Below are 27,519 nucleotides of genomic sequence, written 5' to 3' on the forward strand. Positions count from 1 at the left end.
CTTCCCCATACAACCCTCTTCATGTATTAGGACTATGGAACCAGCACCAGCACTAGAAGAGGACTTGGATGTGGACCACCACTGGCTGCATTAACATCTGCTATAGTCCATGTGACATGGACGTCTTCTTCATCCGTGCTTTCCTCTACGTTAAAGACGTACGTACGACACTTTTGTCCTGGTCAGAAGCGTCGAAGAAGACGAGGAAGAAGAAAGTAACCATGGAAACTTGCCTGTGGTTACGTGAGGATGTGCAGCACATCGTTCAAGGAGCTCAAGAACATTCAAATGAGAAACTGACGCTGCTGCGATGGAATGTGAGAGGGAGAGTGCACATGCATGGAATGTCAGACTGACGGCAAACGTGTGGAAATTGGTAGCGTCACTTTTTTTCCCAAAGAATGACCTCCATCCTAAAAGTCTGGACTGTTTGAGGAAAAGCTGAAGGACCTGCGCGGCCTGCAGGAAGGTCCCGCCCCTCACAAAGTCCACAGAGTGTGAACGCACAGATTAGTCGTTCAGATGTATAGTTTTATGGAGACGTTTCCAAATGAAGTCATCAGGCGAACGAAAGAAGGGGGCAATAAAAAAAACAAAAACACCCGAAGACGGTGATTCCACGCGCGCAGGTCGCCACACGCTCGGCGCTCACTCGCCCGCAGCGCTGACTCAGGACTTCCAGCCGTGACGGAGGGGAGAAAAGAAAGTCTGAATATTTTCATGTCTTCACGTCGTAAAAAAATCCCAGTCATCAGAGGCACAATTACTTTAATCACCAGGTGTGATTAATGCACAGGAATCTGCCCGAGTGGCATCCAGCGCTGCTCGTAAACTCAATTTAAAAGCAGCTCTGGTCCACGTTTGACTTTTCTGGATGATGAATCGGAGAAGAGAAGTTAATTTCCTCAGAGGAAAGTCTCGTGGACGCTCGTAAACAGCAGCTTTATGTCTGCAGTGCAGGACGTATCAGATCAGCGCGTGGGGCAGATGTTTAGTCTTTGCCCCAGTCATGTGAGATGGGACTTTTATCTCCCGCTGAATTTCTTAATCCTTCAAACATTCGCGTTCCTGGACGTGTTTTAGTTGTAATCTTCCTTCGAGACGACGCGCCGCGAGTCTGCACACACACACACACAATCACAGAAGAGAGTTGGTTAAAAATAAGCTTCTGTACAGTTTGTGTGTGACATCATCAGATAACGACACTTTCATCCGTCTGACTCGTGTTTTTAAGCATCCAATGAAAAATGAAAACCAAACTTAGAAAGAAGAAGAACACTCGTGAAAGTTAATGTTTGGTGTTTGCTCCACAGGGTCAGGGGTCAGGGGTCAGGCTGTTTGACCTGTTGTGACCTGTACTCCTATGATGATGGTTACAGTTACTCGGTCGGTTGTTTAGGTGGGTCAGTTGGTTGGTTGTGTTGTTGGCTGGGTTGTGAGTTGGTTGGTTGGTTGTGCAGGTCATTGGTTGGTTATTTGATCAGGTTGTTGGTTGGTTAGTTACTTGGTTGGATGGGTGGGTCAGATTTTTGGCTGGAGGGTAAGGTTGTGAGTTGGTTGGTTGGTTAATTAGTCAGGTTGTTTGTTGGCTGTGCAGGTAATTGGTTATTTGGTTTATCAGTCAGGTTTTAGTTGGTTGCTCAGTCAGGTCTTTGGTTGGTTGGTTGGTCGTTTGGTTGGTCAGTCAGGTCTTTGGTTGGTTGGTTGGTCAGTTAGGTCTTTGATTGGTTGTTGGTTGTTGGTCAGATTGGTGGTCGTCTTTGGGTTGGTTGGTTGGTTGGTTGGTTGGTCGGGTCAGGTTGTTGGTTGGTTGGTTGGTTGTCAGATTGGGGTTGGTTGGTCGTTTGGTTGGTCAGTCAGGTCTTTGATTGGTTGTTGGTCAGGTCGTGGTTGGTCGGTCATGTCTTTGGTTGGTTGGTTGGGTTGGTTGGTCAGGTCGTTGGTTGGTTGGTTGGTCAGGTGGTTGGTCACTTGGTCGTTTAGCTCTCATTGAGTAAAACGTTGTGTTTTTGCCACTGAAAAGATTGTAGTAGAGAAAAGGACAGATTGATGTCGTCTACAACGTTTCTCTGTCAGCAGAGTTGACTCTGCGTATTCGCTGACATTAAGAAAAAACCAACTGAACAAACAAGGTTTTCTGAGCTCATCTTTCATGAAATAGTAAAATATGACTTTGAAAACTCCGGTGACTTGTGTGCAGATCGTTGACCTCATGACTCGTCGTGTTTATCTCTCACTCGTCTCCTTATCACTGCTGATAACCAGTGTTAACCAGTGTGTGTGTGTGTCTGCACCTGCCTCGCAGGGAGGCTGTCAGACGTCCGTCCACCTGTCGCCGTCTGTCCCCACAGCCTCTGACGGCTGATCTGGAGTCTGTGCGAGGACACGCAGCTGTCCCAGAGACACTGTCCTCTCTCCATGTCCAGTTGAAAGCTGCTGTGGTGACCAGTGCTGACTTTATTTCTCTTTTATTTTGATAGAGTAAAAATCTCCCGTGTCCCTTGTGTGGGCCCCACCCCAGTGTTTGGGAAACACTGATTTCAAAGATCCCAGCTTCAGAGCTTTGATATCGTGCAGACGCTTGAACGCAACACACGCACACATCATGTTGCATCTGCACCTTTTCTTTTATTTTCACTGTGTTATCTGATTTATTCCTCAGTTTTTAATTTAATCTTTATTTTTGCTTGAGGAAAAAAGGGATTAAATAAATAAATTAAATTAAATAGTTATATAAAGTTTCCCTTTTAATATTTTTCCTAAGAAATCTCAAATGGCACAGACGGTGCCAAACTGTGCCAAACTGTGCCACGCCCGTGCATCTCTGCTAAAACCTCTGTCACTTGTGACTGTGCAGCTCATGTCCACATGTAGTTACATGACTTCCTTGAGTTTTTCATTTGTGAAGATGATATTTACTTGAAAATGCAATATTATTTTTGTCTTCATTCACTGACACTGTGGCTTCTCCAGTTATTCTGATACCAAGATCAGTGACATAGAGCTTGTTATTGTGGAGATAATTTACTCATGTTCCAGCATGTTCCACGTCCCTGCTTCTATAACATGTTTTAAGGTTGGGTTTTTTTCCACAGACTAAAAGAAGAAATAATTCTTTTAAAGTTTATTGGAACAAACATCTATATATGTGTGTGTGTGTGTGTAGATGATCTACCTGTAAAGGTTCTTTATCATTAAAATACATGGTTGTTGACTGTGTTAGACTGAAAAGGAACCTCTAATGTGTCTTATCATATTATTGTCTCATCTGTGTCTGACTACCGTGTGTCCTCCTCTACATGATGCAGGGAGGTGTCAGTAGAGGGCGCTCGCAGCCATGTTTCCTGCTGCTGCTGCTCCTGCTGATGCTGCTGCTGCTGCTCAGTGAGGAGCAAAAATGAATGTTTTCACTTCTTCTAACAAGAAGCTTTTTTATTTTTTAAAACAAATGTTCACTCTTTCTTCGTGACCCACATTAACAACTTTTTAAAACATTTGATTTTCATGTGAAACATTTGAGTGAGGTTTTATTTTGAAGGCCAAACGTTTTACTTTGTCAAAACACTTCACAAAAACGTCATTTGTCTGTGAAACAAATAATGAGAACGAACTCGATATTTAATCATCATTTTTTTATTTACTCCGCCCTCTTTCTCACTGGCTGGCTCCCTCCTGTCGAAGGCTCCGCCCCTCCCGGCCTGTGATTGGCCCTCGCAGCCGTCAGTCACCGCTGACGCTCCGGCTCCGGCTCCGCGCAGCAGAGACGCGCCGCTGCTTCGCTCTTGTGCCGTTTCAGTGCGTCGAGCGGCGGAGACAAGCGGAGCCTGCGCGTCTTTCCTCGTCTGTGCGTCCGCGGAGCAAAGAGGAGCAGCCGAGCCGAGCCGTGCCAAAGCGTGCCAAAGCGTGCCGTGCATGCCCCGGACACACCGGGAGCAGGAGGAGGAAGAGGAGCAGGATTCTTCTTCTTTACCAGTGTTTTGACTCCGTGAGACTTCCAGCGCTTGCTTTTCCCTCATGGTCACCAACACCGCGCGGCCGCAGTCATGTGGAATATCGTGTGGAAAGTGCCGCGTTTGTCACTGACGTGTTTTCTGCTCGCGCTGCTGCTGCGAGTTCAGGTGAGGAGGGAAAACACTCACGCTCTCACTGGGAACTGTCCATTATTCATCCATTCATTCATGTATTGACTGGTTTTTGGAGCGGGTGTTAAATTCCAGTCTTAATTGAATCGTGAGCGCGGTCACGGGAGCTCGCGCTTGACACCGTTGTGCGCGTGAGCTGTGGAGATAAAAACACGTCCGAAATGATAAAGAAATAGACTTATTCTGCGCCGTGGGTTCTTTCTTCTGTGGTAAAAGTTCTCTTCTGTCAGCCCTGAATGATCCAAAGCTCCGTGCGTAAATGCTGCTTTTACGCGCAGCCTCCGTTACGCAGACTAACCGTGAAACAATCTCGCGTGTTTCCAGTTTGCAGCTTCACCTGCACGACAAGGACAAACACGTGGATCTGTTGTTTTTTTGTTGTTGTCATTATTAATTTAAATCACATTTCTGCTGCAGTTTGATCTTCATCCAGATCTGAAGAAACAAAAATCCTCTGATAGTCATTTCACGCCACTGTGTCTGTCGTGCCTGTGTTGACCTGTCCTCATGTCCCCCTCAGGTGTCTCTGTCCACGGGTTACTTCGAGCTGCAGCTGGTGTCCGTGGAGAACCCGCGCGCGCAGCTGCTGAACGGCGACTGCTGCGACGCGGAGCGGAGCGCGGCGGAGGGAAGCTGCGGCGCGGACGAGTGCGACACGTACTTCCGCGTGTGTTTGAAGGAATATCAGAGCGAGGTGACGACCAGCGGGCCGTGCACCTACGGCTCGGAAACTACCAGAGTTATCGGTGGGAATACTTTTCACTTCAAGAGCCAGAAGAGCGGACTGAGCCGGAGCAGCGACGGCGGCAAGATCACCATCCCCTTCCAGTTCGCGTGGCCGGTAAGTGGAGCTGAAAACACGCAGAGTTTGCGTCAAAGGAGCGAAAATGTTGACCTGGATTCACGAGCGGAGTCACGCGGATTCGCGTGTGTTTGAGCTTGTTGACGCTGACGGATTCGTGCTGTGCTGGTGACACGCACGTGATCACGGCTCATGTGAAGAACACCGCGCGCAAGGTGCCGTTTGATGAGTTAGTAAAGAAGCCGCTGTTTGCAGTGTGTGTGTGTGTGTGTAGTGGTAGTCCTCATAGAGACTAAAACCTGGTCCTAATGAGGCAGAATCTTATTTCTAAAGGAAGTGGAGTCAGAGGTTAAGTGTAAATTGTGGTTAAGTTAAGGCTTGGCTTATGCATTAACTAGTGCTGGTTATGGTCAGGTTAGTGGTCATGTTTTTATGAATGTTTAAACACGGACCAGTCGTCCTCATGGAGACCAGAACCTCGTTTCTGAGGAGCTGGTTATAGTTTAGAATTGTCTTTGTTGTGGCTAAAGTCAGTGATGAGCTTTTTGTTTAGTCTGTTTTAAATGTGTGGAAGTCAATGCAGAGTCCTGAGAAGAATAGCTGTACAAACCTGTGTGTGTGTGCTGATGAAGTAGTGACAGGTCACTCATTAGCTCATCCAAACACAGCAGCAGATTCAGCCAATCACAGTCTCCTGATGTGGAGACACAGCGTGGGAAACGAGCGCAGAGTCTCAACTGCTGCTGCTGATGCTGCTGCTGATGCTGATGCTGCTGCTGAATCAGGGAGGTGACGTCCTTCTAGAGGAAAGGTCACAGGTTTGATTCCCACACATCAGCTGAGTGAAACCGTGTGGTCATCAATGACTCTCATCATAATGATAATCAATAATCAATGAGATTGTGATGGTTTTTTAAATTAAATTCAAGTTGTTTAAAGTTAAATTTGTTTCTGATTCCACAACAGTGTGTGTGTGTGTGTGGTCACTAACAGATGCTGATTTTAAATGTAGTCCTCAGATTATTAATCCCAATCTGTTTTAGTTTTAGTTTTAAACATTGAAGGAATGTTTTTGAAACAGAGGAAGAGGAGGAGGAGGAAGCAAAGAAAGAAAGCACACACAGCTCTTCACTGACGTCGCTTCCAACACCTAAGTGACAGACGTAAATGTGCAGATTGTTAATCTTAAAAATCAGAATATTTGAATGATTGTTCCTAACAATGTGCCATTTATCACACAAAAAACCTTTTAACTGTTCATTTTCACGCACAATCTATTGAAAATACATATTATTTCTTAGGGATTGCAGTTTTCATCACTCATTCTCTTTTTCTAAATAAAATGTAACCAGATTAAATGATCAAATTCGTGGTTTTGCGTCATAATAATATTCCTAATTGTTTCTAAAAACCTGGAAATAATGATGTTTAAACGTCTTATAAGAAACTATGGATTATTAGTCATTATTAGTTGTAGTCATTGTTGCAGCTCCTCACATTACATCGATATTTAAGTCTTTATTTGAGTTTCATTTCATATTTGAATGGGATTTTACTCACGTTTAATAAACAAGAAGAATGAATGAATGAATGATATTGGACTATCTGTGTCTGATTATATCGTAAATATGGAATAAAAAAAACAAGTGTCTTTGAGGAAGAACCTGAGGAAGTCATTCATTCATTCATTCATTCATTCATGTCAGAACACACATGTGGAGCACATCATGCTCTCCTGAGCCGTTCATTCATCACTGCTCATGGTCGGCCGCTGTCAGCGCACGCAGGATGGAAGTAGTACTCTGAGGCCCAGTGGGCGGATCCAGTTTCCCCTGTGTGTGTGTGTGTGTGTGTGTGTGTGTGTGTGTGTGTGTGTGTGTGTGTGTGTGTGTGTGTGTGTGTGTGTGGTGTCAGTGTCAGTGTCAGTGTGGACGTCTTCACCTCCCTGACTCTCAGGTTCACACTCACTGACCGTCACTGACTCATTGTCTCACTCTGAGTGTGTTTATGTCTCTGTGAGGACCTTTGGTCTTCAAAGGGCTTTTTCAGGTTAAGAGAGAGTGTGTTACGTCTGTGTGTGTCCTCCTCACTCACTGGGGTATAAACACCAGTGTGTGTGTGTGTGTGACTGGAGACAATAATCCCCAGATTAATCCATGTGTTGTTCATATTAAGATTATCAGTAGAAGAGTGAAACAGCGTGAACGATCAGCTGTGATTTAAAAAATGTTGTTTTGTTTTCAGTCATTGTGATGTCATTCAGTCATGATCAGTGGATCATCGTCCAGACTGAGACTCTGCAGTTTGTCCTCTGTGTCTTTGTATGTGTCCTCTGTGTCTGTCTCTGCTGCTTCAGTGACCTGCTGCAGAATCTGTGTCCTCTGTCTGTGTGTCTCTGTCTCTATGTTTCTGTATCTCTCTGTCTGTGTGTCTCTGTCTCTCTGTCTGTGTGTCTCTGTCTCTGTCTGTGTGTCTCTGTCTCTGTCTGTGTCTGTCTCTGCTGCTTCAGTGACCTGCTGCAGAATCTGGGACAGTAGTGGTGACATGATGAGACAGATGATTTTAAAAAGAAGAGCATTGTTCTGTCTTTTGCTTTTGCTCCTCCGGCTGTTTGAGTCCTCACTGACATGAAGGAGGGAGAGACTGAAGGAGGGAGGGAGAGACTGAAGGAGGGAGAAGAGGGAGGACGGAGGAGAGGGCAGGAGGGGAAGAGACTGAGACGGAGGGAGAGACTGAAGGAGGAGAGACTGAAGGAGGGAGGAGACTGAAGGAGGGAGGGCTGGGAGAGAGAGACTGGGAGGAAGGGTGAATGAGAGAGAGACTGAGGATGAGAAGGAGGAGAGAGAGACTGAAGGAGGAGACTGAGAGAGAGAGACTGAATGAGGGAGAGACTGAAGGAGGGAGAGGCTGAAAGGAGGGAGAGAGACTGAAGGAGGAAGAGACTGAGGAGGGAGAAGCTGAAGGAGGAGAGACAGAATGAGGGAGAGACTGAAGGAGGAGAGACTGAATGAGAGAGAGAGCTGAAGGAGGAGAAGGACTGAATGATGGAGGAGGAGGGAGGAGACTGGAGGAGGAGAGAGACTGAATGAGGGAGGGCCTTGGAGAGAGACTGAAGGAGGGAGAGGGGAGACTGAAGGAGGGAGAGAGGAGACTGAAGGGAGGGAGAGACTGAAGGAGGGAGAGAGAGACTGAAGAGGGAGAGACTGAAGGAGGGAGGGGGAGACTGAAGGAGGGAGGGAGAGACTGAAGAGGGAGGCGATACGACAGGAAACTCAGCTTCCCTGTGAGTTTTCTGTCACGAGGAAAGTGTATTTTTAGGATGGAGACACTTTTTTTTCTTTCTTTCTCTCACAAAAACAAGAGTTCACTTCTTCTCCTCTTCCTGTTTCTCCTCTTCCTCTGCTCCTGCTGTCTCTCCTTGTCTCCTGGTGGAGTATTTTTAGAGTCTGTCCTGCTCTCACCCTCTGGGAGTAAATCAAGGATCAAGGCTTTGCTCTCCTCCAGAGGAGGAGCAGCTCCTTCCATGTTTCCTCTTCCTCCTTCACCTCCTTCTCGTGCTACTATTCTTAATTCTCCTTATATCCTCTGCTTCTCGTACACCTTCTTCTTCTTCTCCTCCTACAGTAAATGTTTTTAGTGAAACAGTTTTAGTACAAGTGAATCTGGTCCCAGTCGTCTTCGTCTTCTTCTTCTCCTTCTTCTTCGTCTTCTCCTTCTTCTTCTTCTCCTTCTCCTTCTTCTTCGTCTTCTTCTTCTTCTTCTTCTTGTTGGCGTGAAGCAGATGTGACGTCCATGTGAGATGATTCACCGTCACACGAGCGTTGGTGGTGAATTTTGGGAAGTTTTTGAGCGTTGTGTTGTTGCAGGTTGTGCGTCTTGTTACGGCTGACGGTGCGTCGTCATGTCACGTGAGATGAAGCTGCTTCACAATAAGAGGCTTTTTTTTATATCTCTGAGTCGCACATGTGCAAAACACTTGTGCAACAAAACTCGAGCTCCAACAAAAAAGAAAAAGAAAAAGAAAGCGAGCCATAATAAGCAACAACATGGACGTTTGTCATTGTTATGGACTGTCACATCCAGATGCCGAGGAAAAGTAAAACAAGGATGTTCACTTTATTAAAGTCTCTGAAGGACTCCTGCTGGTGATTCTTAACACGAGCCAGACGTCATCGGCAGATCTGCTCTCAACTGAACACTCACCGGATATAATCTGCTTCAGCTCCAGCTTGTCTCCAGCGCTCACTCTCCCACACCAAAGCCCATAGAGAAAATCAGCCATTTTAACGTCGTCGTTGATCCACTGCTGCCTCCATCACTAAGTCCATTTATGTTATTTTGTCAATTCGGCATTTAAAAAATGTTGTTTTGGTTTAATTTAGTGACACAAAGTGACCACACGAGGCAGCAGAGGACCAGCAGCTCCTGTGTCCCCGTGAGGTAAAATGAGTGGTTTTCTCTATGGGCTTTGGTGTGGGAGAGTGAGTGGTTTACAAACTTCACTTTCCTGTGAGAAACTGTTGAGATTGGTGAGATTGAGCTGCAAACACATTTCTAAACCGGGGTAGACTTAAGCTGGAGTAGATTATGTTTAATGAGTGGTGAGAATAAGTGGCTGAAATCTGTTTCTGTTCCCCTGGAATGGTGTTTGTTTGGACGAGTTTGCACCGCTGGTTTCACTCTGACGTGTGTTGAGGTTTCACATCAGGTGTTTGAGCGAAAGCAGAACCAAGACATCTGAGATTTTCCCACTTTCCCACCGTTTTTATTGCATTTTTCAGTGCAAAAGTCAGTAAATTGGTGTAAGAATTTGAGAAATGTTGCTCTCTGTTTGGAGTCGCCGGCCTCCAAATGTTTAAGAAGCTCTGGTTAAAGATAAAAGACGGACGGACCGAGCGGTTTTTATTAAAAATGCTCATGCATCATGTTTCCGAGCTCGTTTAACTGCCTTCATGTGGCTGAAGAGTGTCGCTCTTGTGGGTGAATGGCTGAATGAAAACGTATTTACGGCGTGTCCTGCAGCTCCACCTGGAGCGACTCGACCCAGACTCCCAAACTCTGTCGGAAAAACTTGAAAAAGGCGTCTGACGAGCAGATGTTGTGATGGGAAACATGTTGTTCTTTTCTCTGGGCTCTGGGCTCCGTGTGTCTTTAATAAGCCTGAAAGCTCTCGGCTTTGTTACACTCGCTGTGTGCGTGCGCTTGTATTTGTTTCCTCTGTCATAAACACTGACCTCGTCAGGACACGGAGACCAAAGCCTGGTTCCGTCTCTGAGGCACTCTCTTATAAAACCTTATTGACATTTCATGGCTGTACAATTGTCAGGGAATCCTCCACATGAGGGTCACCAGGCCAGAGGTGTGGATTTTTCTGGATATGACAAACGGTCCACGAGTAATGAGACGTCTGTGACGACAGAACTGCTGCTGCTGCTGCTGCTGCTGCTGCTGATGCTGCTGCTGATGATGCTGCTGCTGCTGCGTCTAATCACCTTAAACCATTAAAAACACACAGAAATACGATAAAGCTCCGATTATACCAGTCATGTGACACTATGTGACATTTATCAACATCTGTTAAGTTTGTCCACTGCGGGCTCAGGTTGGGGTTTGATTCCCGGCACCTTTGAGCAAGACACTGAACTCTAACCGGCGACTGATGTTCAACTGTCCGTCCTATCTTTGTTCCTCGTTACTACCTAATAAAATCACGAGAAGAAGAAGGAGAGTTGCTATTATGGTCTGTATTTACTGTACACAGAGCTTTTCTAATCTTACACTTCAGTTTTCACCCATTCACACATCTTTCACTCACTCACACTCACATGCTGCAACGTGGGCTTCAGTGTCTTTGCTCAAGGACACACACAGACGAGCAGAGCCAGGAGTTGAACCCCCAACCCTCCCAGTTCAAAGACAGCTCGCCCCACCACTGAGCTGCCACCAAATGACCTTTGACCCTTCAGTGCAGTAAATGTGTTAAACTTTCATTTCACTTGTGCTGGAACGGTTTGTGAGTCGCAGCCAACATCAGTGTCCCCACAGAGACGTTTGGGTCAGAACGTGTCCACACACACTCACTCACACACACACACACACTCACTCACTCACTCACACACACTCACACACACACACACACAGAGTGAAAGAGGAGGAGAAGTGAGCACACGGGGAATAAAAAGGTTGTAGACGACCAAACCCTTCATTGTTCATCATCTGTGTCTCTGTGTTTTTTTATCTTGTCCGTCGTCTTTTCTCTGAGTCTGAAGCAGCACAAAAACCCTGCAGCTGAACATGTGAAGTCTTTTTAAGTCTTTTTAAGTCTTTTTAAGTCTTTTTAAGTTTCAAATCTCCCGTCTTTACGTGCTAACGGTCGTGTTAGCTTGTTGCGCTAGCTCCGAGGGCGCGATCACCCCTCCGGTTTTCTTTCTTTGGTCTGAACTAAAGCGTTGTTGTTGTTGTTGTTGTTGTCGTTGTTGTCGTTGTTGTTGTTCTCCGTCCCACAGTCAAGCCGCGCATGGTCCAAAGTTGCAGAACACGGAGTCTTTCTTTGTCGTTTTAGGCTAAAAATGTGAGGGTTTCTTCATTTTGTGACGACAACAACCTCTTAACAAAAGGCTGACCTCTGTAATTCACTGCTTCATGTCATTGTTTAACAGGAAACTGAAGTCCATGACACTTGTATTAACCGCTCACTCCCCTGCACCAAATCCCATTGAGAAAATCAGCGTTTTTAGCTCACAGTGAAACAGAAGACATTGATCCACGGCTTCGTCCATCAGGACGTTCGCATGTGTCATTTGACGACTTCTGTGTTTGAAAACCTTTGTTCACGTGTACCGCAGTGACACAACGTGACCACACGAGGCAGCAGTAGACCAGTAGCTCCTGTGTCCCCGTGAGCTAAAATCACTGATTTTCTCTATGGACTTTGGTGCGGGAGAGTGAAAGGGTTTCAAACCTAGTTTTCCAGCTAGAAAAGGTTGTGTAACGGCAAAATAAAGCAACAACACAATCTTATATCAGTATAATAGATTGGTTATAAATAATGAGATGGTTTTTTTTCTCGTGTCCCTGCTAGCAGCCATGTTTAATGTGAGTTCTAGTACAGTCTACTATCTCGTACATCTGCACTGCAAAAACCTGAACAGAAACTTTAACGTCCAGCCGATCTATTTGTATAGATGTTTTTTTTATAGTGTACTTTCAGGTAAACACCACAGAATTCCTGGTAATACTTTTTCTTCTCTGGTGTTTAATTGAATTAACTGTTGTTCCTTTTAATACACAAACAAATCTAAGTAAAAGTTCAAGTTAACACACTCTCCTGTCTCTGTAGACCTTTGCTAAAGAAGTCCACTCTGTGTGTGTGTGTGTGTGTATGTGTGACCTGACGTGACCGTCCTCATGAGGGTGAAGGTTCACCAGCGTTTCCTCACACATCTGCACATCTGTGGCCTGGATCTCTGTCAGAGTCTTCACTTTCCCAACGCCTGAAACACTGTGACACACTTGTGAGTCCACTGCTGTGTCTCACAGGACCATCCTGAGAGACACAGAGTCTCTGGTAGGACAGAGACGAAGGATAAGTTCAGGTTCCTCAGTCTTTGACTTGACAGTGCTTGTTTTCTGTCCACAATCAGCTTCTCGTTCTTAATCTTCTGGCTCCTCCCTTGACGGGTCCTCATGCTCCTCCATTGTGTCCTCATGTCCTCCTTCACAACATCCGTGAACCTCCTCTGCATTTGACCAAACCATCTCAACCTCGACTCTCTTGCTTGACCTCCAAACCGTTAAACCTGAGCTGTTCCTTTACGTGTGCTCATTCCTAATCCTGTCCATCCTGGTCGCCTTCAACCAACATCTCAGCATCTTCAGCTCCAGCACCTCCTGTCTGTCCAAGCCAAACATCACAGCAGGTTTCTGCACCTTCTTGTAGACCTCGCTCATACACTGTCCATTGCTTTGGATGCTTCATCAGCTGACGCAGTTTCGCTGGTTTTGAAATGTTCAGGTTGTTACCGTCCAGAAGTCATGGATGAGGTTTGGCTCTCTCTGGGGTGGGGGGGTGTGTTCAAAGCAGGAGGAAGTTGGCAGTTGATCAAGGGTCAAGGTAAGGAAGAGGTGCAGCAGCTGATTGGTTGGTCAAACAGAAGATACCGAGAGAACGCCGGCATACATCTCTTCTAGAAAGTGGGTTGACCTTCATGTGGAGGAAGGAGCGGTAGAAAACATCACCCTTGTTTTCTTTGGGGAGATTGATAGTCTGTCGTTGTCGTCGTCGTCGTCTTCTTGTGTTTTGGAGTTTGTGTGCAGTGTGCAAACGTCTGGCGTGTCTCTGTGGTGGCACGACAGCGCCACACACGTGTTCATGGAACTGTGCCCTGTTTACGGAAACCTTTCTAAGAACGAAGAAGGAAAGTTGTGTTTCTGTGGACGAGGCTTGAGTTAATAAATAAAATAAAAAACCCTGCGTGTGTTTGACAACATGAAGATACTGCAGCGCCGGGAACAAAGTGCTCTGACGTCACCACGGACGCGTCTCCGCCCACCGAGGAGTGCACTTAAAACAATAATCGCGGCTCATGTTGCGGCGCAGCCGACATTAAAGAGTTGACGGGTGTTTGTCGGTGGGTGCAGGTCTCAGGTGGTGCAGGTCTCAGGTGGGTCAGGGATGTGGGAGCCGCTGGTTCTCCCATGGCGTGAATATCACTTTCTTGGGAGAATCGAGGGCTGCCGTAAAACCTCTTTGTCACCGCGCCTTTCAACCGAACAATGACTCGGTCCGTTTGCTTTTGTGCCCGGATATTGAGCTGTCAAGACAAGTGGAGGAGGGAAGGGAGGAGGAGAGAGAGAGCGAGATGGAAACAGAGGGTTAGAGAGATAGAGGAGGGGGAGGCGGCTGTGGGCAGAATGTCAGGAGAGGATTTGAGAGCGTTTACATAAGGCCGCACTTGTGCTGCTCTCTCGAGTGCAACATTCTGGATTTAGTTTTCAAGGCTGCTTCAGGTGGATTTATAGCTGCACCCGGTCGTTGCTAAAAACAGAAAAAAGTCCTGCTACGCTTTGGAGTTGTTGCTCTCTCTCTCTCTCTCTCTCCCTCTCTCTCCCTCTCTCTCTCTCTCTCTCTGACAGATTTAAGCCACTTTATAAAATGTCAATCTAATAAAAATCGACACCTGCTTGTGTCTGTGATAACTTCAGAGTACGTTTGCAGCTTTTTCCTGCGTGCGACGGCCGTTTATAAACCACTCTCACGCTCCCGCACCAAAGTCCATAGAGAAAATCAGTGATTTTAACATCACAGCACACAGGAGACACAGGAGTTGTTTTTTCCACTGCTGCCTCCGTCACTAAGTTCAAATGTCTTAATTTGTAAATTTCGGCATTTGAAAAACTTTGTTTATGTTTACACATGTGACACAAAGTGACCACACGAGGCAGCAGTAGACCAGTGGAGTGGTTTACAAACTTCACTTTTTCTTTCTCTCTCATTAACCCATGTTCTCGGTGAACGGAGCTCAGCATACTATAGCATAGCATAGCATTGCATAGCATAGCATAGCATAGCATAGCCGGTGCTAATTATATGTCAGTACCTCATAAAAACAAATCTCATGACACAAACTCTGAATCTTAGGCTCTAACTGGACACTTGTGTTTCATCACAGTCTTGTGTGTGTGTGTGTGTGTGTGTGTGTATGTGTGTGTGTGTGTGTGTGTGTGTGTGGTGGTACAGTCAGTGTGGACCATGTTGTTGGACTTTTACGGTCATGGCTGCTCTGGATTTGGCTCGGTCTGCACTTCACACTGTTTACAGCCTCTTATCGAATCAGCAGCTTCTGCCAAAGCATTTCCACTGACACACACACACACAACACACATCCTGTCAGACTGTCCACATTTTCATTAGTTACATCACAGTACGTTAATACATGCTGTGACATCAACAGAGACACAGAAAAAGAGAATATCTTCCATAGTGAGAATAAGTTCTCACTATGGAAGAAATTCAAACCAGATCAGGTTTTTTAATGTTTGATGCAACAATTACTCTATTCTTTGATTATTAAATGAATTGTCAACTGTTTAGATTTTCCAGCTTCTTAAATATGAATATTTTCCAGTTTCTTTGCTCCATAAAAGCAAAAAACAACATAAACTGAATCTTCTTCATTTCCAGGTTTGAATAACATTGTCTGACATTTTCTGACAAACAAATACTCGATGAATGAAGGAAATAACCAGCAGATTGAAGGCGTTGTGGATTAATTCCGTGTCAAAGTCGTTTGTCGTGCTTGTCATCGTTCATTTAATGGCAAAAAGCAGCAGATAAATGTTATTTATGGACTGAAACTGTCACAGTCTGGATTTAACGTGGAATTTTCACCCTCGGCTCAACATTCACACCATAGATTTTTCTCTCGCAGACAAATTCACAGATCTTTCAAACGCGCAGCAGCAGAAATAGACGTTCACGTTGTTCAGTGTGGGAAAAGTGAACTGGGTCATTTCACCGTTTAAAGACCTGATTAGATTAACTTTGATTAGATTTGCTGTCTGAACCAACCGGGCCTCCTTAGAGACACGAGGTGGTGTGTGTGTGTGTGTGTGTGTGTGTGAGGGGGGGGTTCCGTTAATAACGTGCTAAATTAACCGTCCCAGCCCTCGTCGCCGGGGGCAACATGATGTTTTATTCATGTCAATACACTAACAACTGCTGCTTATCTGGTGTGAATTCGCAATTAAAGGAACATCCCTCCTGATTTTTACGTGATTTTTGCCCTCGCATTTCACTGGAAGTGTAATATTAACGTCTACATCCATCAGTGAGGAGAAGGCAGAACCAGAACCAGAACCTGGACCAGTGTCTTTGTCTGTGTCCTAGCTCGCAGGTCCTAGCTCTTCCTCCTCTACAAGTAAACAAAACACATTTACCAGATTGTCATTGTCGCCACAAAGCGGCACAAAGTCACCGACTCATGGCCGAGGATGTGGGAAACCTCCTGAGAAACAGCAGCGACCCAGCAGTTTGTGTCGCTCCGGGTCTGACAATTCTAGGTTCTTATCCTGGTTCTTCTCTCAGTCCTTCTCCTGGTTCTTGTCCTGGTTCTTGTCCTGGTTCTTGTCCTGGTCCTTCTCCTGCTTCTTCTTCTAGTTTTTCTCTTGGTTTTCCTGCTGGTCCTTCTCCTGGTTCTTTTCCTGGTCCTTTTCCTGGTCCTTTTCTGGTTCTTCTCCTGGTCCTTTTCCTGGTTCTTCTCCTGCTTCTCCTCCTGGTTTTCTCTTGGTTCTTCTCCTGATCCTTTCCTGGTCCTTCTCCTGGTTCTTCTCCTCCTTCTCCTGGTTCTTGTCCTGGTTCTGTCCTGGTCCTTCTCCTGCTTCTTCTCCTGCTTCTTCTCCTGGTTTTTCTCTTGGTTCTCCTCCTGGTTCTTCCCTGGTTCTCTCTGGTTCTTATCCTGGTTCTTTTCCTGGTTCTTCTCCTGGTTCTTCTCCTGGTCCTTTTCCTGGTTCTTCCCCTGGTTCACCATAACATCAGGACTGATGAACATCTGACCAAAAACTGAGCAGTCTTCCTGATCACCTGCAGCAGCAGCACAGATTAAATCTGATTATCATGTATCATGAAGCACTGCACTCACACACGCAGATCCTGACAAATCTGTAATTTATTCATTGAACAGGTGGAGGCAGCGACGAGTAGATGAGTCTAATGAAAAACTCAAATCCTTCTGAAAAGCCTCCTGTAAATTGGTTGGAGGTGTCGAGTGTCTCCAACCACACACACACGCGCGCGCGCGCTGTCCCTGCAGACATTGTCAAGGACACACACTTCGCTCACCAGCGCCCCCTGATGGTTGTGACCTTTAAAAAGTTGATTAGAAAGAGAAAGATTGATGAGGATGATGATGAAGTTCTGCTGCTGCTGCTCCAGGTCTCAGTGGGATTCATTTCCTTTAAGATTGTTGTGTAATGAAGGTGTCGCTGGTGGATCAGTGGTGGTTGTGGGTTCGAGTCCCGGCTCCGCTGCTTTACATACAAATTGATTTGGTGGTAGCGAGTGAATGTAACAGCAGCGCGTGGAAACATGTAAATACTGAGCATTTTAATGTTTTATCACATTTTAAATGCGACACGGTCAGCATAAACCTGAAAATAGACTGAACAAATACATATATATAACACATAAAGTCTTACTTTTGACATTTTTACTCCAGTATTTCAAGTCGGACATGAATTGGAACAATATTAGTGAGAATATCAGTCGTTTTCACAGTCGTATTTGCTTTATTTGTAATAAAACGACCACAAAGTGTTGTGCAGAATAATACAATAAAAAGCATCTAAAACATGACCATGAATCTGGAATATTGTTGAGTTCCTGACTCTTTAGAGCAGAGTTGCTGCTACTGCTGCTGCTGCTGCTGCTGCCGCCGCTGCTGCTGCTTTTCTCACAAACGTCTCCAGACCTGCAGGTTGTGAACGTCACCTGCCTGGAGCTAAACTCCGCTGTGTCCTGTCTTTACACTCTGAGAACTCTCCCACTGACCGCTGACCTCCACCTCCCTCCCCGCCGTTACAGCGCCGTAAAATTAGCTTTTTAAAGAACCGTAAAGCACTTTGCGGCCCTTTTTTCATGTTTCATGTCTGCGTCTCTGGTGTCTCTGTCTCTAATCTCTGGCGGCAGCAGCAGCTTTGTAATCTTCCCTGCAGCCATCAGCCGCTCTGAGTCAGACCCGGGTCATGGGAACTCGCAGCTGCCGCTCCGGCCCCATGCGAGCGCCGTCCTGGTTTGTTTGCTGACAAAAAAAAAAAGAGGAACAAAACAGGCCTGCACCTGAAATAATTATTAAGACTTTGAGTTTGTTCTTGTGGGAAACGGTGAAGTTTGTTCTTCTTCTGCTGGAGAAAGTAGGACAGGGTTCACACGTCCTCGGTATCAGGATTCCTTGATAAAGAAACGACGTGAGTCTTAAAGACTTCCCAGTGGAGAATTTTAAAATCTATACTTTACATTTCCACCAAAAAGTGACAAATTCACCGGCGTCCCCGAGGAGACGCGAGCGGGTGGCGCGTTCGTCCTCCTGAATTGGGGTCGTTGAGGAGGTCTGGGTGTAATCTCTGGCTCAGTATAATCTCAGATTATGCTTGTGAGGCGTGTGTTCTGTCTCCAGGTGAATGTTTTGCTCGTTGCATCTATTAACTCGCCTCAGGTGAATGGAAGCTAATCAGTGACAGCAGTGTGGGAACGCCACTGACTTTCCCACCGTTACTCACCGCTCATGCCAAGTGTGTGTGAGAGAGTGAAGGTGACTCATGTGTGAGTTTCTGTGTAAACGCCACATCATGTTCACGTCTTAAAGTCAAGTGTTCATATCTGAGTTTCAGCTGACTTTGTGCATTACGATAACCTCTGACCTCTGCCTCTCTCTCTGTTTTCAGCGAGCGTTCACTGTGATAGTGGAGGCGTGGGACAGGGACAACGGCACACACAGCAGCAGTGGTGAGTGACTGAGTGACTGAGTGACTGAGTGAGTGTGATGTATAACAAATAAAAGAAGGGTTTTGAACCCTCTCCTCCTCTCTGCTCCACATCACACATACATGTCCTCACTGAAACTCTCAGTCATGTCAGTTTCCATTACTATAGCTCCTCCTCCCCCTCAACGTGGGCGGAGACATCATAGCAACGGTGGCGTGAAACGAGTGACTTGTAAAGCGGTTGTTTTAAGCTTTTCACCTGTCACTGGCTAGCTTGTTGAGCTAATTAGCTCTGAGTTGAAAGAGTTTCAGTAGATGTTTTACAGCTGCTAGCATACAAACATCCACTAATTAGTCAGGCTACTGTATAGTAGCATCCACAATTAGCTAAAAACAGCTTCCCATTTTTATCATTGTTTAGCTAATTATGCTAACATAAACCACACAACATCCATGTAAACTTGTAATGAACGTATCAGCCGTCGTTGGTTCGCTATATATTAGCTATTTAAGGCAGCATTAGCTCTGTCAGTTGGTTGAAAGAAGTATTTTTTATGTTTTCAGTGTACTTAAAAAAATACTTTCTTGGTAAACTGCACAGCTGCTAACGTATAAACATTAAAAAATATACCCGTGTTAGCGACGCTAATGGCGTTGAAGGTGAATGAGACTTTGGTTCCTCCACATTTTCCTGCTTTTCCTTTATTCTTCACTGTATATTCAGGAATGACTTTTGCCTCACGCCAGAGAGCAGGCAGCGACCTGTTGTTATCCAGCTGTGGGCGTAACACGCAGGTGAAGCAAGCATTAATGCTGCTGCTGCTGGACCAGGTTTTTACAGGAAAAGAATCCATGCTTGTCCCATCTGATCCTGATCCGTGGCCTGTGATAGTCTGCCAACACAAACCCTGATTACACCGTGCTGTGTTTTTTCTGCTTAACACAAACCTGCTCAGTGCACATTTAATCTGAGGTCAATTAGTTTAAGAGTTGTCGTACAGAGTTATACAGCTGGTTATTATATGTTAAACCTTGTCCTCTGATATTTTACTGCCGTCTTTGATAGAAGTCAATTCAGCCCAGTGACACAAACATTTACCCAAAACACAATTAATAATAATATTTCAGGGAAAAATTTGGCCTTAAATGACTTAAAGTCCAACTTTGTATGGTTTTGTCTGACTCACTTCACCTACACTACACACTGTGCATCAGGCGGGCACAGTTTCAGTGAAAACAAGGCTGCCAGCAGGGAAAACACCTTAAAAACCCACTTAACAAAAGACTGACCTTATGAAATCCAACCCAGCTCATGTTGACGCTATCTTAAAAAAACATGTTTGCAGCTTTGTGTCGCTGTCGAGCGGCCTTTTTCTGGCCGGGAGCCGATGTTTGTGTCACTTTTGTGAACCACACGCTCTCCTGCACCAAATTCCATGGAGAAAATCATCATTTTTAGCTCATGGGGACACAGTAGCTGCTGGTCTACTGCTGCCTTGTTTGGTAAGAGTGAGTCACTCTGGTAAATGTGAAACGCTGGATTCCAAACACAGAAGTCACAAAATGACACATTTGAAGTGAGTGATGGAGGCAGCAGTGGAGCAACGACTTTTCAGGTTTCCGTGGTATCTACATTCCCAATAAAGCGTGTCCACGCGGAGGAGATAATCCCAGTAATAATCCCACAGAGTTGGTCACAGGAGGTGTGTTTCCTGCCGCGGCGTGAGCAGGTCTGGCCGTTTATACCTCGAGAAGTTCCCGTCTCTCTCTAAACAAAACACAAGTGCTGCAGAGCAGTCGTTGACTGGAGGACAGAGACGCAGCGACCGCACGGGGACAATATCAACGTGCGTGTGTCTCATGGACAATTTACCCTAAAGATACCGGTTTTAAATATAGGGCTGATGAGATTTTATTACAGTCAGCAAGTCCTCTCCTATTCCTCTGTGACACTGAGCGCCACTGATATGTGTCATGTCCCTGATATGTTCCCTTATTAGGAAGGAATTCTGTGAACCTCTCGGGGTTTTTTGTCCACACCAAATTCCATAGAGAAAATCAGCGTTTTTAGCCTTCGGGTGTCGCAGGCGCCGCAGCTCCACGGCTGCTTTGTTTGGTCCGTTTGTGTCGCTTAGATAAATCCACAACCAGGGTTTACAATAACAGAAGTCAGAAGATAGCACATTTTCACTCACTGACGGAGGCAGCAGGGAGTTGACCGCTGTGTGCGCCGCGATGGAAAATCAATGGTTTTCTCTGTGGACTTTGGTGCAGGGAGTAAGTGAGGTTTAAAGACTGTATAATATTATCTGGTGTATTTCACAGCCTGAACTGCCAGTGTGAACAAACACCATCACCACTGGTGCAAAGAAAGGGGTCAAAGGTCAAAGGTTAAAGTCCAGTGTGGTGCAGCTTAAAAACTGTTCATTGTTAGTTTTTTTTGTCGTTTGAAATAATAACAGAAATGTGAAAGTCCTTGTCATTAATACGAGCTGTTCTTTTCTCATGTGTCTCTGTGCCTCCTGCTCTCCCTGGTAACAGTGGCTTCTCTTAGCGCGTCTCCTCCAGCACGGATGATTGGTCTATATTTTTATATCTAATTGCTGGAGATGAGCAGCAGTGAGTGAGTGAGTGAGTGAGTGTTTCAGGTGGTGGGTGTGGGACTGGAAATCTGTGGCAGTGTTAACTGTGCTGTGAGACTCCATAAATCAGGGCGGCATGAAAGCGGATCGTAGTGGGTTTTTCATTGTTTCCGCAGTGTCAAACTTTTTTATGATCCACAAAGGAATGTGGATCAGATTTCACCGCTAATGTGTTGAAGACATCAAAAATGACACAAGAGGGAACAAGTTTGACAGTTTCGTCTAATAAATACTGGAAGGTTACACATGTTTGTTTGTTTGTTTTAAATAATAATAATAATAATAATAATCCAATAAAATGTACATTCAAAATGAGCGGTTCAGAGGCAGGGGGCGCTGTCCCAGCATTGGTACCGACTACCTTTCAGTTAGCCTTATCAGCTAGATTAAAAATATATTAGCATTTTGTGTTTGTATTTATTGGGCTACATCAGAAGTCTCAAAACATGCGGTGCGTGGGCCACACGCGGCCCGCCACATAATATTACAGTTATTTGTGTTTGTAAGACTCTGTTTGCATTTTTATTGTCAACTATTTGCATAGAAATGCTCAGTGGCAAGTTAATTGAGTTTGAGACCCCTGGGCTAAATGTTAGCATTAGCCATTATCCTGCAATTGCAGCCGGTAGCGACAGTCGGCAAACACTCCGTGTAACTTCTTAATTGATTGAGAATTGAAAGGTGTTTTTGTGCCCCTGTCTGTGACAGTGAGTACTGCACTCGACACCATGAGCGGTGACTGCGAGTGTCATCCAGGTCGTTGTCAGATCTGGCAGCCGCGGTGAAGTCTGTGCTCCTGTTTGTCGAGAACAAGCTAAAGGGTCTTTCCTATGTCGCCCTTCCTCGTCTGTTCCCCGTCTCTTATTATTTCCGTCCTGGCTCCGATGAAGTCGAGGCTGGATATCCTGAGTGGGGGCCGGAGTGGGCCCAGAAAAGCCCCTCACCGGTTATCAAGCCCTCGCAGACCTCGCTCCTGCTCCCTCTTGTTTGTACTTCCTTCATTTTCCTATTCTCATTTCCCTGCATTTCTTTTCTTCTTGCACATTCTTGGTGGAACGCAGCGATGTTTTGGCCCAGAGGTCGTGACTTCTCTCTGATCTGTGTCAGAAACAGACGTTCCTCGAAGCCTCGCAGATTCTCTAATCACACCTACAAAAATGCGGCGTGTTGTGAGGTCAAATCCTACAACCGGAATCAGCCTTGTTTCCCTGGAATGTCATTCAGGATTTTTGTTGTTTTGACATTCCTATCGAACTGACCTGAATTCTTCACCTCACCAGTAATGTCGTATTTTTGTACCGAGAAAACAAAATCATTGTTGTTTAACAATTCATTTAGAGTAACTGGCTATAAATGTATTTACTTTAGCTGCACGTATTAGCATATACACTAACCACTCTACAGAAGCAACACATGCTACGTTTTCTTCCTGAATGTTTAATTCAGTTGAAAACCTTAAAAAACGAATGCTAAGTCACAAAGCTGATGCTAGCTTAATCAGCCACTCGGCTAACTAGCTAAGATGACTAGACAGTTTTAATTTCAACAAAACTGATAGCTATTCATTGCTAACTTTATTTATTTTATTTAAGTCAGCTGAAAACCTTAAGAAATGTCAACCAATTTACAAAGCTGCTGTTAGCCACTCAGCTAACCAGTTACAGCTGATAAGCTGACTTGATAATTAAAACTTTAAGAGAGCTTATCTGACATTTATCACTTCCTTTAAAAAAACATCAGCCAAGCTTCTTTCAACCAAGTCACAAAGTGGATATTAGCTTAATCAGCTACTGAGCTAACTAGTTACTGTTGATAAGATGACTAGACAGTGTTAGCTTGATTTGCTAACGTCAGTTAGGAGAACTGTAAACAAAGTAATTCATACATTTACTTTTCATTTTTCAATCTTAGCTAAAACTGTTTTTAAAATTCTAAGTTAATGATTTATTTTGGACAGAAACTAATGAGAAGATGTTTGTTTAGTAATGATTTAATGTTCGTAAAATGAGGAGAAAATTGTTGATTGCTGTTTCCCGGCGACATTATCCACGTCCGTATTTTGCTCTTTAATGAATCAAAGATATCAAATAAACCGGAACATTTTCACATTTAAGAAGCTGAAATCAAAGAGGCAAAGAAATAATTGATTAGAGATCCAGTTTCTTCCTGTCAGTAGATAATAAAACATGTTTATATTCGTCTCTTCTTCTGTCGTATCCTCCTGGTCCAGATGAGGAGCTGTTAATCGAGCGCAGCATCCACAAGGGGATGATCAACCCTGGAGAGGAGAAGCAGACGGTGGAGTATAAAAGCCTGGTGGCCAGTCTGGAGTACACCATCCGCGTGCGCTGTGACGAACACTATTACGGCAGCAAGTGCAACAAAGTGTGCCGTCCACGCGACGACTACTTTGGCCACTATGTGTGCGATCAGTTTGGAAACCAAGGCTGCATGGAAGGATGGACCGGACCCGACTGCAAAACAGGTCTTTAATTACAAGTCATTTGTATCATTCCACGTCAAAACAAAGACTTCTGCTTTGAGATGTCGTCATAAATATCACTACTAACACACATAATTATACACAACGCTTGACATTATAGACAATTGAAAACATTAAAATTCAAGTAAAATCACCAAAAAACTCTGTAAAACTTGATCAGATAAGTCTCAAACACTCATGACATTGTTTACTTTAGTCTCATTTCGCTTGAATTCAAGAGTTAAAACACAAAACACTGCTTTTCAGGTTTGGATTATGAAAAGTCATGTCACGTGTCACGTGCCTGTTGAGTTGAGGAAAAACTGATTAAAGTCGACTCGTCTTTGCTTTATTTGAATGAAGAATCCATTGAAAACAGATGTTTTGGGCTCGTCATCGGCAGCTCAGGCCAAGTGTGATGTCACATGAAATTAAATTTCAAAACAGAAGCACGGTCACACGTAACAGGAATGTACTTTTTAATAGTAATAAGAGTTTAAATGTGTCACTTTCCTTCCCGACAGCCATCTGTAAGCAGGGATGCAGCGTCCAGCACGGGACTTGCAGCGCGCCAGGAGAATGCAAGTAAGTGTCGCAGCTGCAAAGTGTGATTGTGTTTGGTTTGAAGCCTTAATGAGGAAAACACTGACACAACACAGTGATGATGAGAGGGTGAGGGTGAGGGTGAGGGGGGAGGGTGTTGATAACATACCAAGCAGCTCTCACCCCCTCACCCATCTCCATCCCTCAGCTCCACTCTGATCCCACAGCCATTGTTCTGCTTCCTGTACTAAAGCTGGCTGCAGAGAGAGAGAGAGGCTCCCTCGTCCTCTCCCCCCCTCACCCTCACCCTCTCATGTCTGCAGCCCACATCACCTCTTCCTGTCGTGGGTCTTGTTATGGCTTCATTGTGAAGTGTGAATTCTTTCTCGCCTCTGAAACCACTCGCTGTAACTTTCTATTGAAGTCAAGTTTAAATACTGTATTTTTTATACAGTGTATGACTCAGGCTGTGACAGATGTACAGAATATGGTGTCACTCAGGCTTCATCCTCACAAACGACATAAGATCGTCCAAAAAATGTCTTCACACACACACAAAGCCCACCAGAGCGACTCTGAGCGCTGCAGTGTATATGCCAGGCCTGTATGTGGCGCTGTCACAGGCTGGATCTGCGGCTGCTCAGAGGTTCAGACAATCTAACCCCGCGTCCGTTAAGTCACCAACTGATAATTCTGCACCCTTAGAGTTTTGGTGCACCCTTAGAGAGTTTTGGGCACCCTTAGAGAGTTTTGGTGCACCCTTAGAGAGTGTTGGTGCACCCTTAGAGAGTTTTGGTGCACCCTTAGAGAGTTTTGGGCACCCTTAGAGAGTTTTGGTGCACACAGAGTTTTGATGCACCCTTAGAGAGTTTTGTTGCACCCCTTACAGTTTTGGTGCACCCTTAGAGAGTTTTGCACCCTTAGTTTGGTGCACCCTTAGTTGGTGCACCCTTAGAGAGTTTTGGTGCACCATTAGAGAGTTTTGGGCACCCTTAGAGTGTTGGTGCACAGAGTTTGGTGCACCCTAGAGAGTGTTGGTGCACCCTTAGAGTTTTGGTGCACCCTTAGAGAGTGTTGGTGCACCCTTAGAGTTTTGGTGCACCCTTAGAGAGTGTTGGTGCACCCTTGGAGAGTTTTGGGCACCCTTAGAGAGTTTTGGTGCACCCTTAAAGAGTTTTGGTGTATCCTTAGAGAGTGTTGGTGCACCCTTAGAGTTTTGTTGTTTTGTTGTTGTTTTCTTTTTATTTGTGTAAAAGCTGTTTTTATTAGAAAAGAAAAGAAAATAGTCATTAATTGATTATTTGTTCATTATTTGTTTTCTGGCAGCAAACGAAAAGAAATGTTACGTAAATTAAGTGTAAAAAATAATCCAGGTTTCTTCATATAACTGTGAAATCAACAATGTAATGGTATCATTTATTTAGTGGACGATTGATGGACTAAGTAGCCTTAATCCACTCAGATTACAACAGGAAGTGAACCAAAGAGTGGGGGATTCTCAGAACCTTGTTTCCACATGATTTTATGATGTTAGTGGAAACGCTGTTGCTTCACCCCGCGGAGACGACTCTTACATAATCCCACTGCTCGACTCTCAGGTGGTCGGATCACGAGAATTCAGTTTCTGAACCGGTGTAACAGAACCACAACAGAGCGGTTCCAGTGGAAACTGAGCCAAAAACAAAAAAAGGCTGAGCGGGCGTTTGTGTGCGCGGGAGAGGAAAGAGGCAGCGGGGAGACATTTACATTTGATTACACGAGGAACTGGAAACGTACGTTCAGACGCAGAACAACACGAGTGCCGTAAAAAGACGAGCTGCACACGGGTGGCAGAGGAGGGGGAGGGGTTTATCGTGAGGCAGGTTTGATTTAGTTCAGATCTGACATTATATGACACTTTTTAAATGGAAAAGGCCGCAGGATTGGAAGAGAGAGGAACACCCTGGAATGTGCCTCAACATGTGATTCTGAGCGTCTCACACACACACACACACACACACACACAGGCAGATCTCTGTGGTTGATTAATCACATTTGATGCAATAAAAAATCACACTAAATCAAAACCAAGATAAAAATACAACAAAAGAGAAAAAACATAAAAAGAACAAGCGATGAAAATAATCCGACACAAAAGGAAACAAACGTTTGAATCTCAAAAGAAAGATATTTAGCTGAACAAGAACGGATGAAATCAACTTTATTTTTAAAGGGAAAAACCCCTTAAGCTGATTAAGTGATTACCTAATCAATTGCTAATGGATTAATTGTCGCAGCGCCTCCGAGTTTTCATCGTCTGACGTTTTTCCCCTGAAGGCAGCAGCATTTTTACCGTGTTGTCGTTTGTTTTGTGGGTTTTATTTTTCCCGCTCTGTTGTCATGGAGACGACTGAGCAACATGAACACATTTCACTTTCATGTTCACTCATTTCTGTGCAAAATGAAGGAAAATAAAGTGTTAAAGTTCCTACAGTTCCCAGACACACACACTGATACTGTCATTTAACAACATGATATATATATTTATATTGTTAAATATTTAGATTTAATATAATGAGGAAATCATTAAAACTGAATAGTTTTTGGCTTGATCAACGTTTTTCAACATTCTTCTGACATTTTATGACATTTTTCAACATATTTCTGACATTTTATGACATTTTTCAACATATTTCTGACATTTTTCTGACATTTTATGACATTTTTCAACATATTTCTGACATTTTCTGAAATTTTTATGACATTTTTCTGACATTTTATGACATTTTTATGACATTTTCTGACATTTTATGGCCCAAACAACCGGATTATATAAATAATAGTGAGTTGCAGCTCTAATCTGTTAATTAACCTCATCTTTATCATCAACATTATCATTTTTTTTGCAAAATCTGTTTATCACACACACACACACACACACACACACACAGCAGCAGCTGATCACTCACACACACACACATGGACGTCTGATAACATGTGAAAGAAAATAAAGCACAGATGAGGTTTTTCCTGCAGGTGAAAGTGAGACAGAGGTGAAGTGGTGAAAGTGGTGAAGTGGTGAGTGAAGAGTTAAAACAAACACAGAGACAGAGGGAAAACTAAAAGTGTGTGTTTGGTTTCTTGTTTCTTACACGCGGCGCAGTCGCTACCTACGCTCGCTCGTACAGTGCACACGACTCAGCGTGTAGCTAGGCAACAGCGGGGGCTGTGTGTGTCCCCTGGATTTGGACTCGGGACTGTAAATAATTCAGCTCTCACACACACACACACACAGGAGCGGGCCCCTCTGCCCCTTCCCACCGTCCCCGTCCTCTGCTCTAGTTCTGGGTGTGGTTTGTCTGCGAGGCGGGGGTTTGTGGGCACGGTGGGATATTTTCAGCTCCTGTCGGCCCGTGGTCCGCCCCACCACCACCACACTCCACCCCCATC

The 27,519-nt window shown here is 44.8% G+C and overlaps 1 protein-coding gene across 2 annotated transcripts in view; it reads left to right on the forward strand.

The window, feature by feature from the left end:
* Nucleotides 1-3,776: 3,776 nt before the first annotated feature.
* Nucleotides 3,777-27,519, forward strand: part of LOC122783439 (protein jagged-2-like) — a 45,757-nt gene continuing 22,014 nt past the window's right edge. For both annotated transcript variants that reach the window (XM_044048232.1, XM_044048233.1), the window contains exons 1-5: nt 3,777-4,118; nt 4,663-4,983; nt 18,385-18,445; nt 23,296-23,550; nt 24,072-24,132. In XM_044048232.1, the coding sequence (XP_043904167.1) occupies nt 4,044-4,118; nt 4,663-4,983; nt 18,385-18,445; nt 23,296-23,550; nt 24,072-24,132 (773 nt within the window). In that variant the 5' untranslated portion in view covers nt 3,777-4,043. The remainder of the gene's footprint in view (nt 4,119-4,662; nt 4,984-18,384; nt 18,446-23,295; nt 23,551-24,071; nt 24,133-27,519) is intronic.

The sequence above is a fragment of the Solea senegalensis genome, linkage group LG16, assembly GCF_019176455.1.
Source record: "Solea senegalensis isolate Sse05_10M linkage group LG16, IFAPA_SoseM_1, whole genome shotgun sequence".
Lineage (NCBI taxonomy): Eukaryota > Metazoa > Chordata > Actinopteri > Pleuronectiformes > Soleidae > Solea > Solea senegalensis.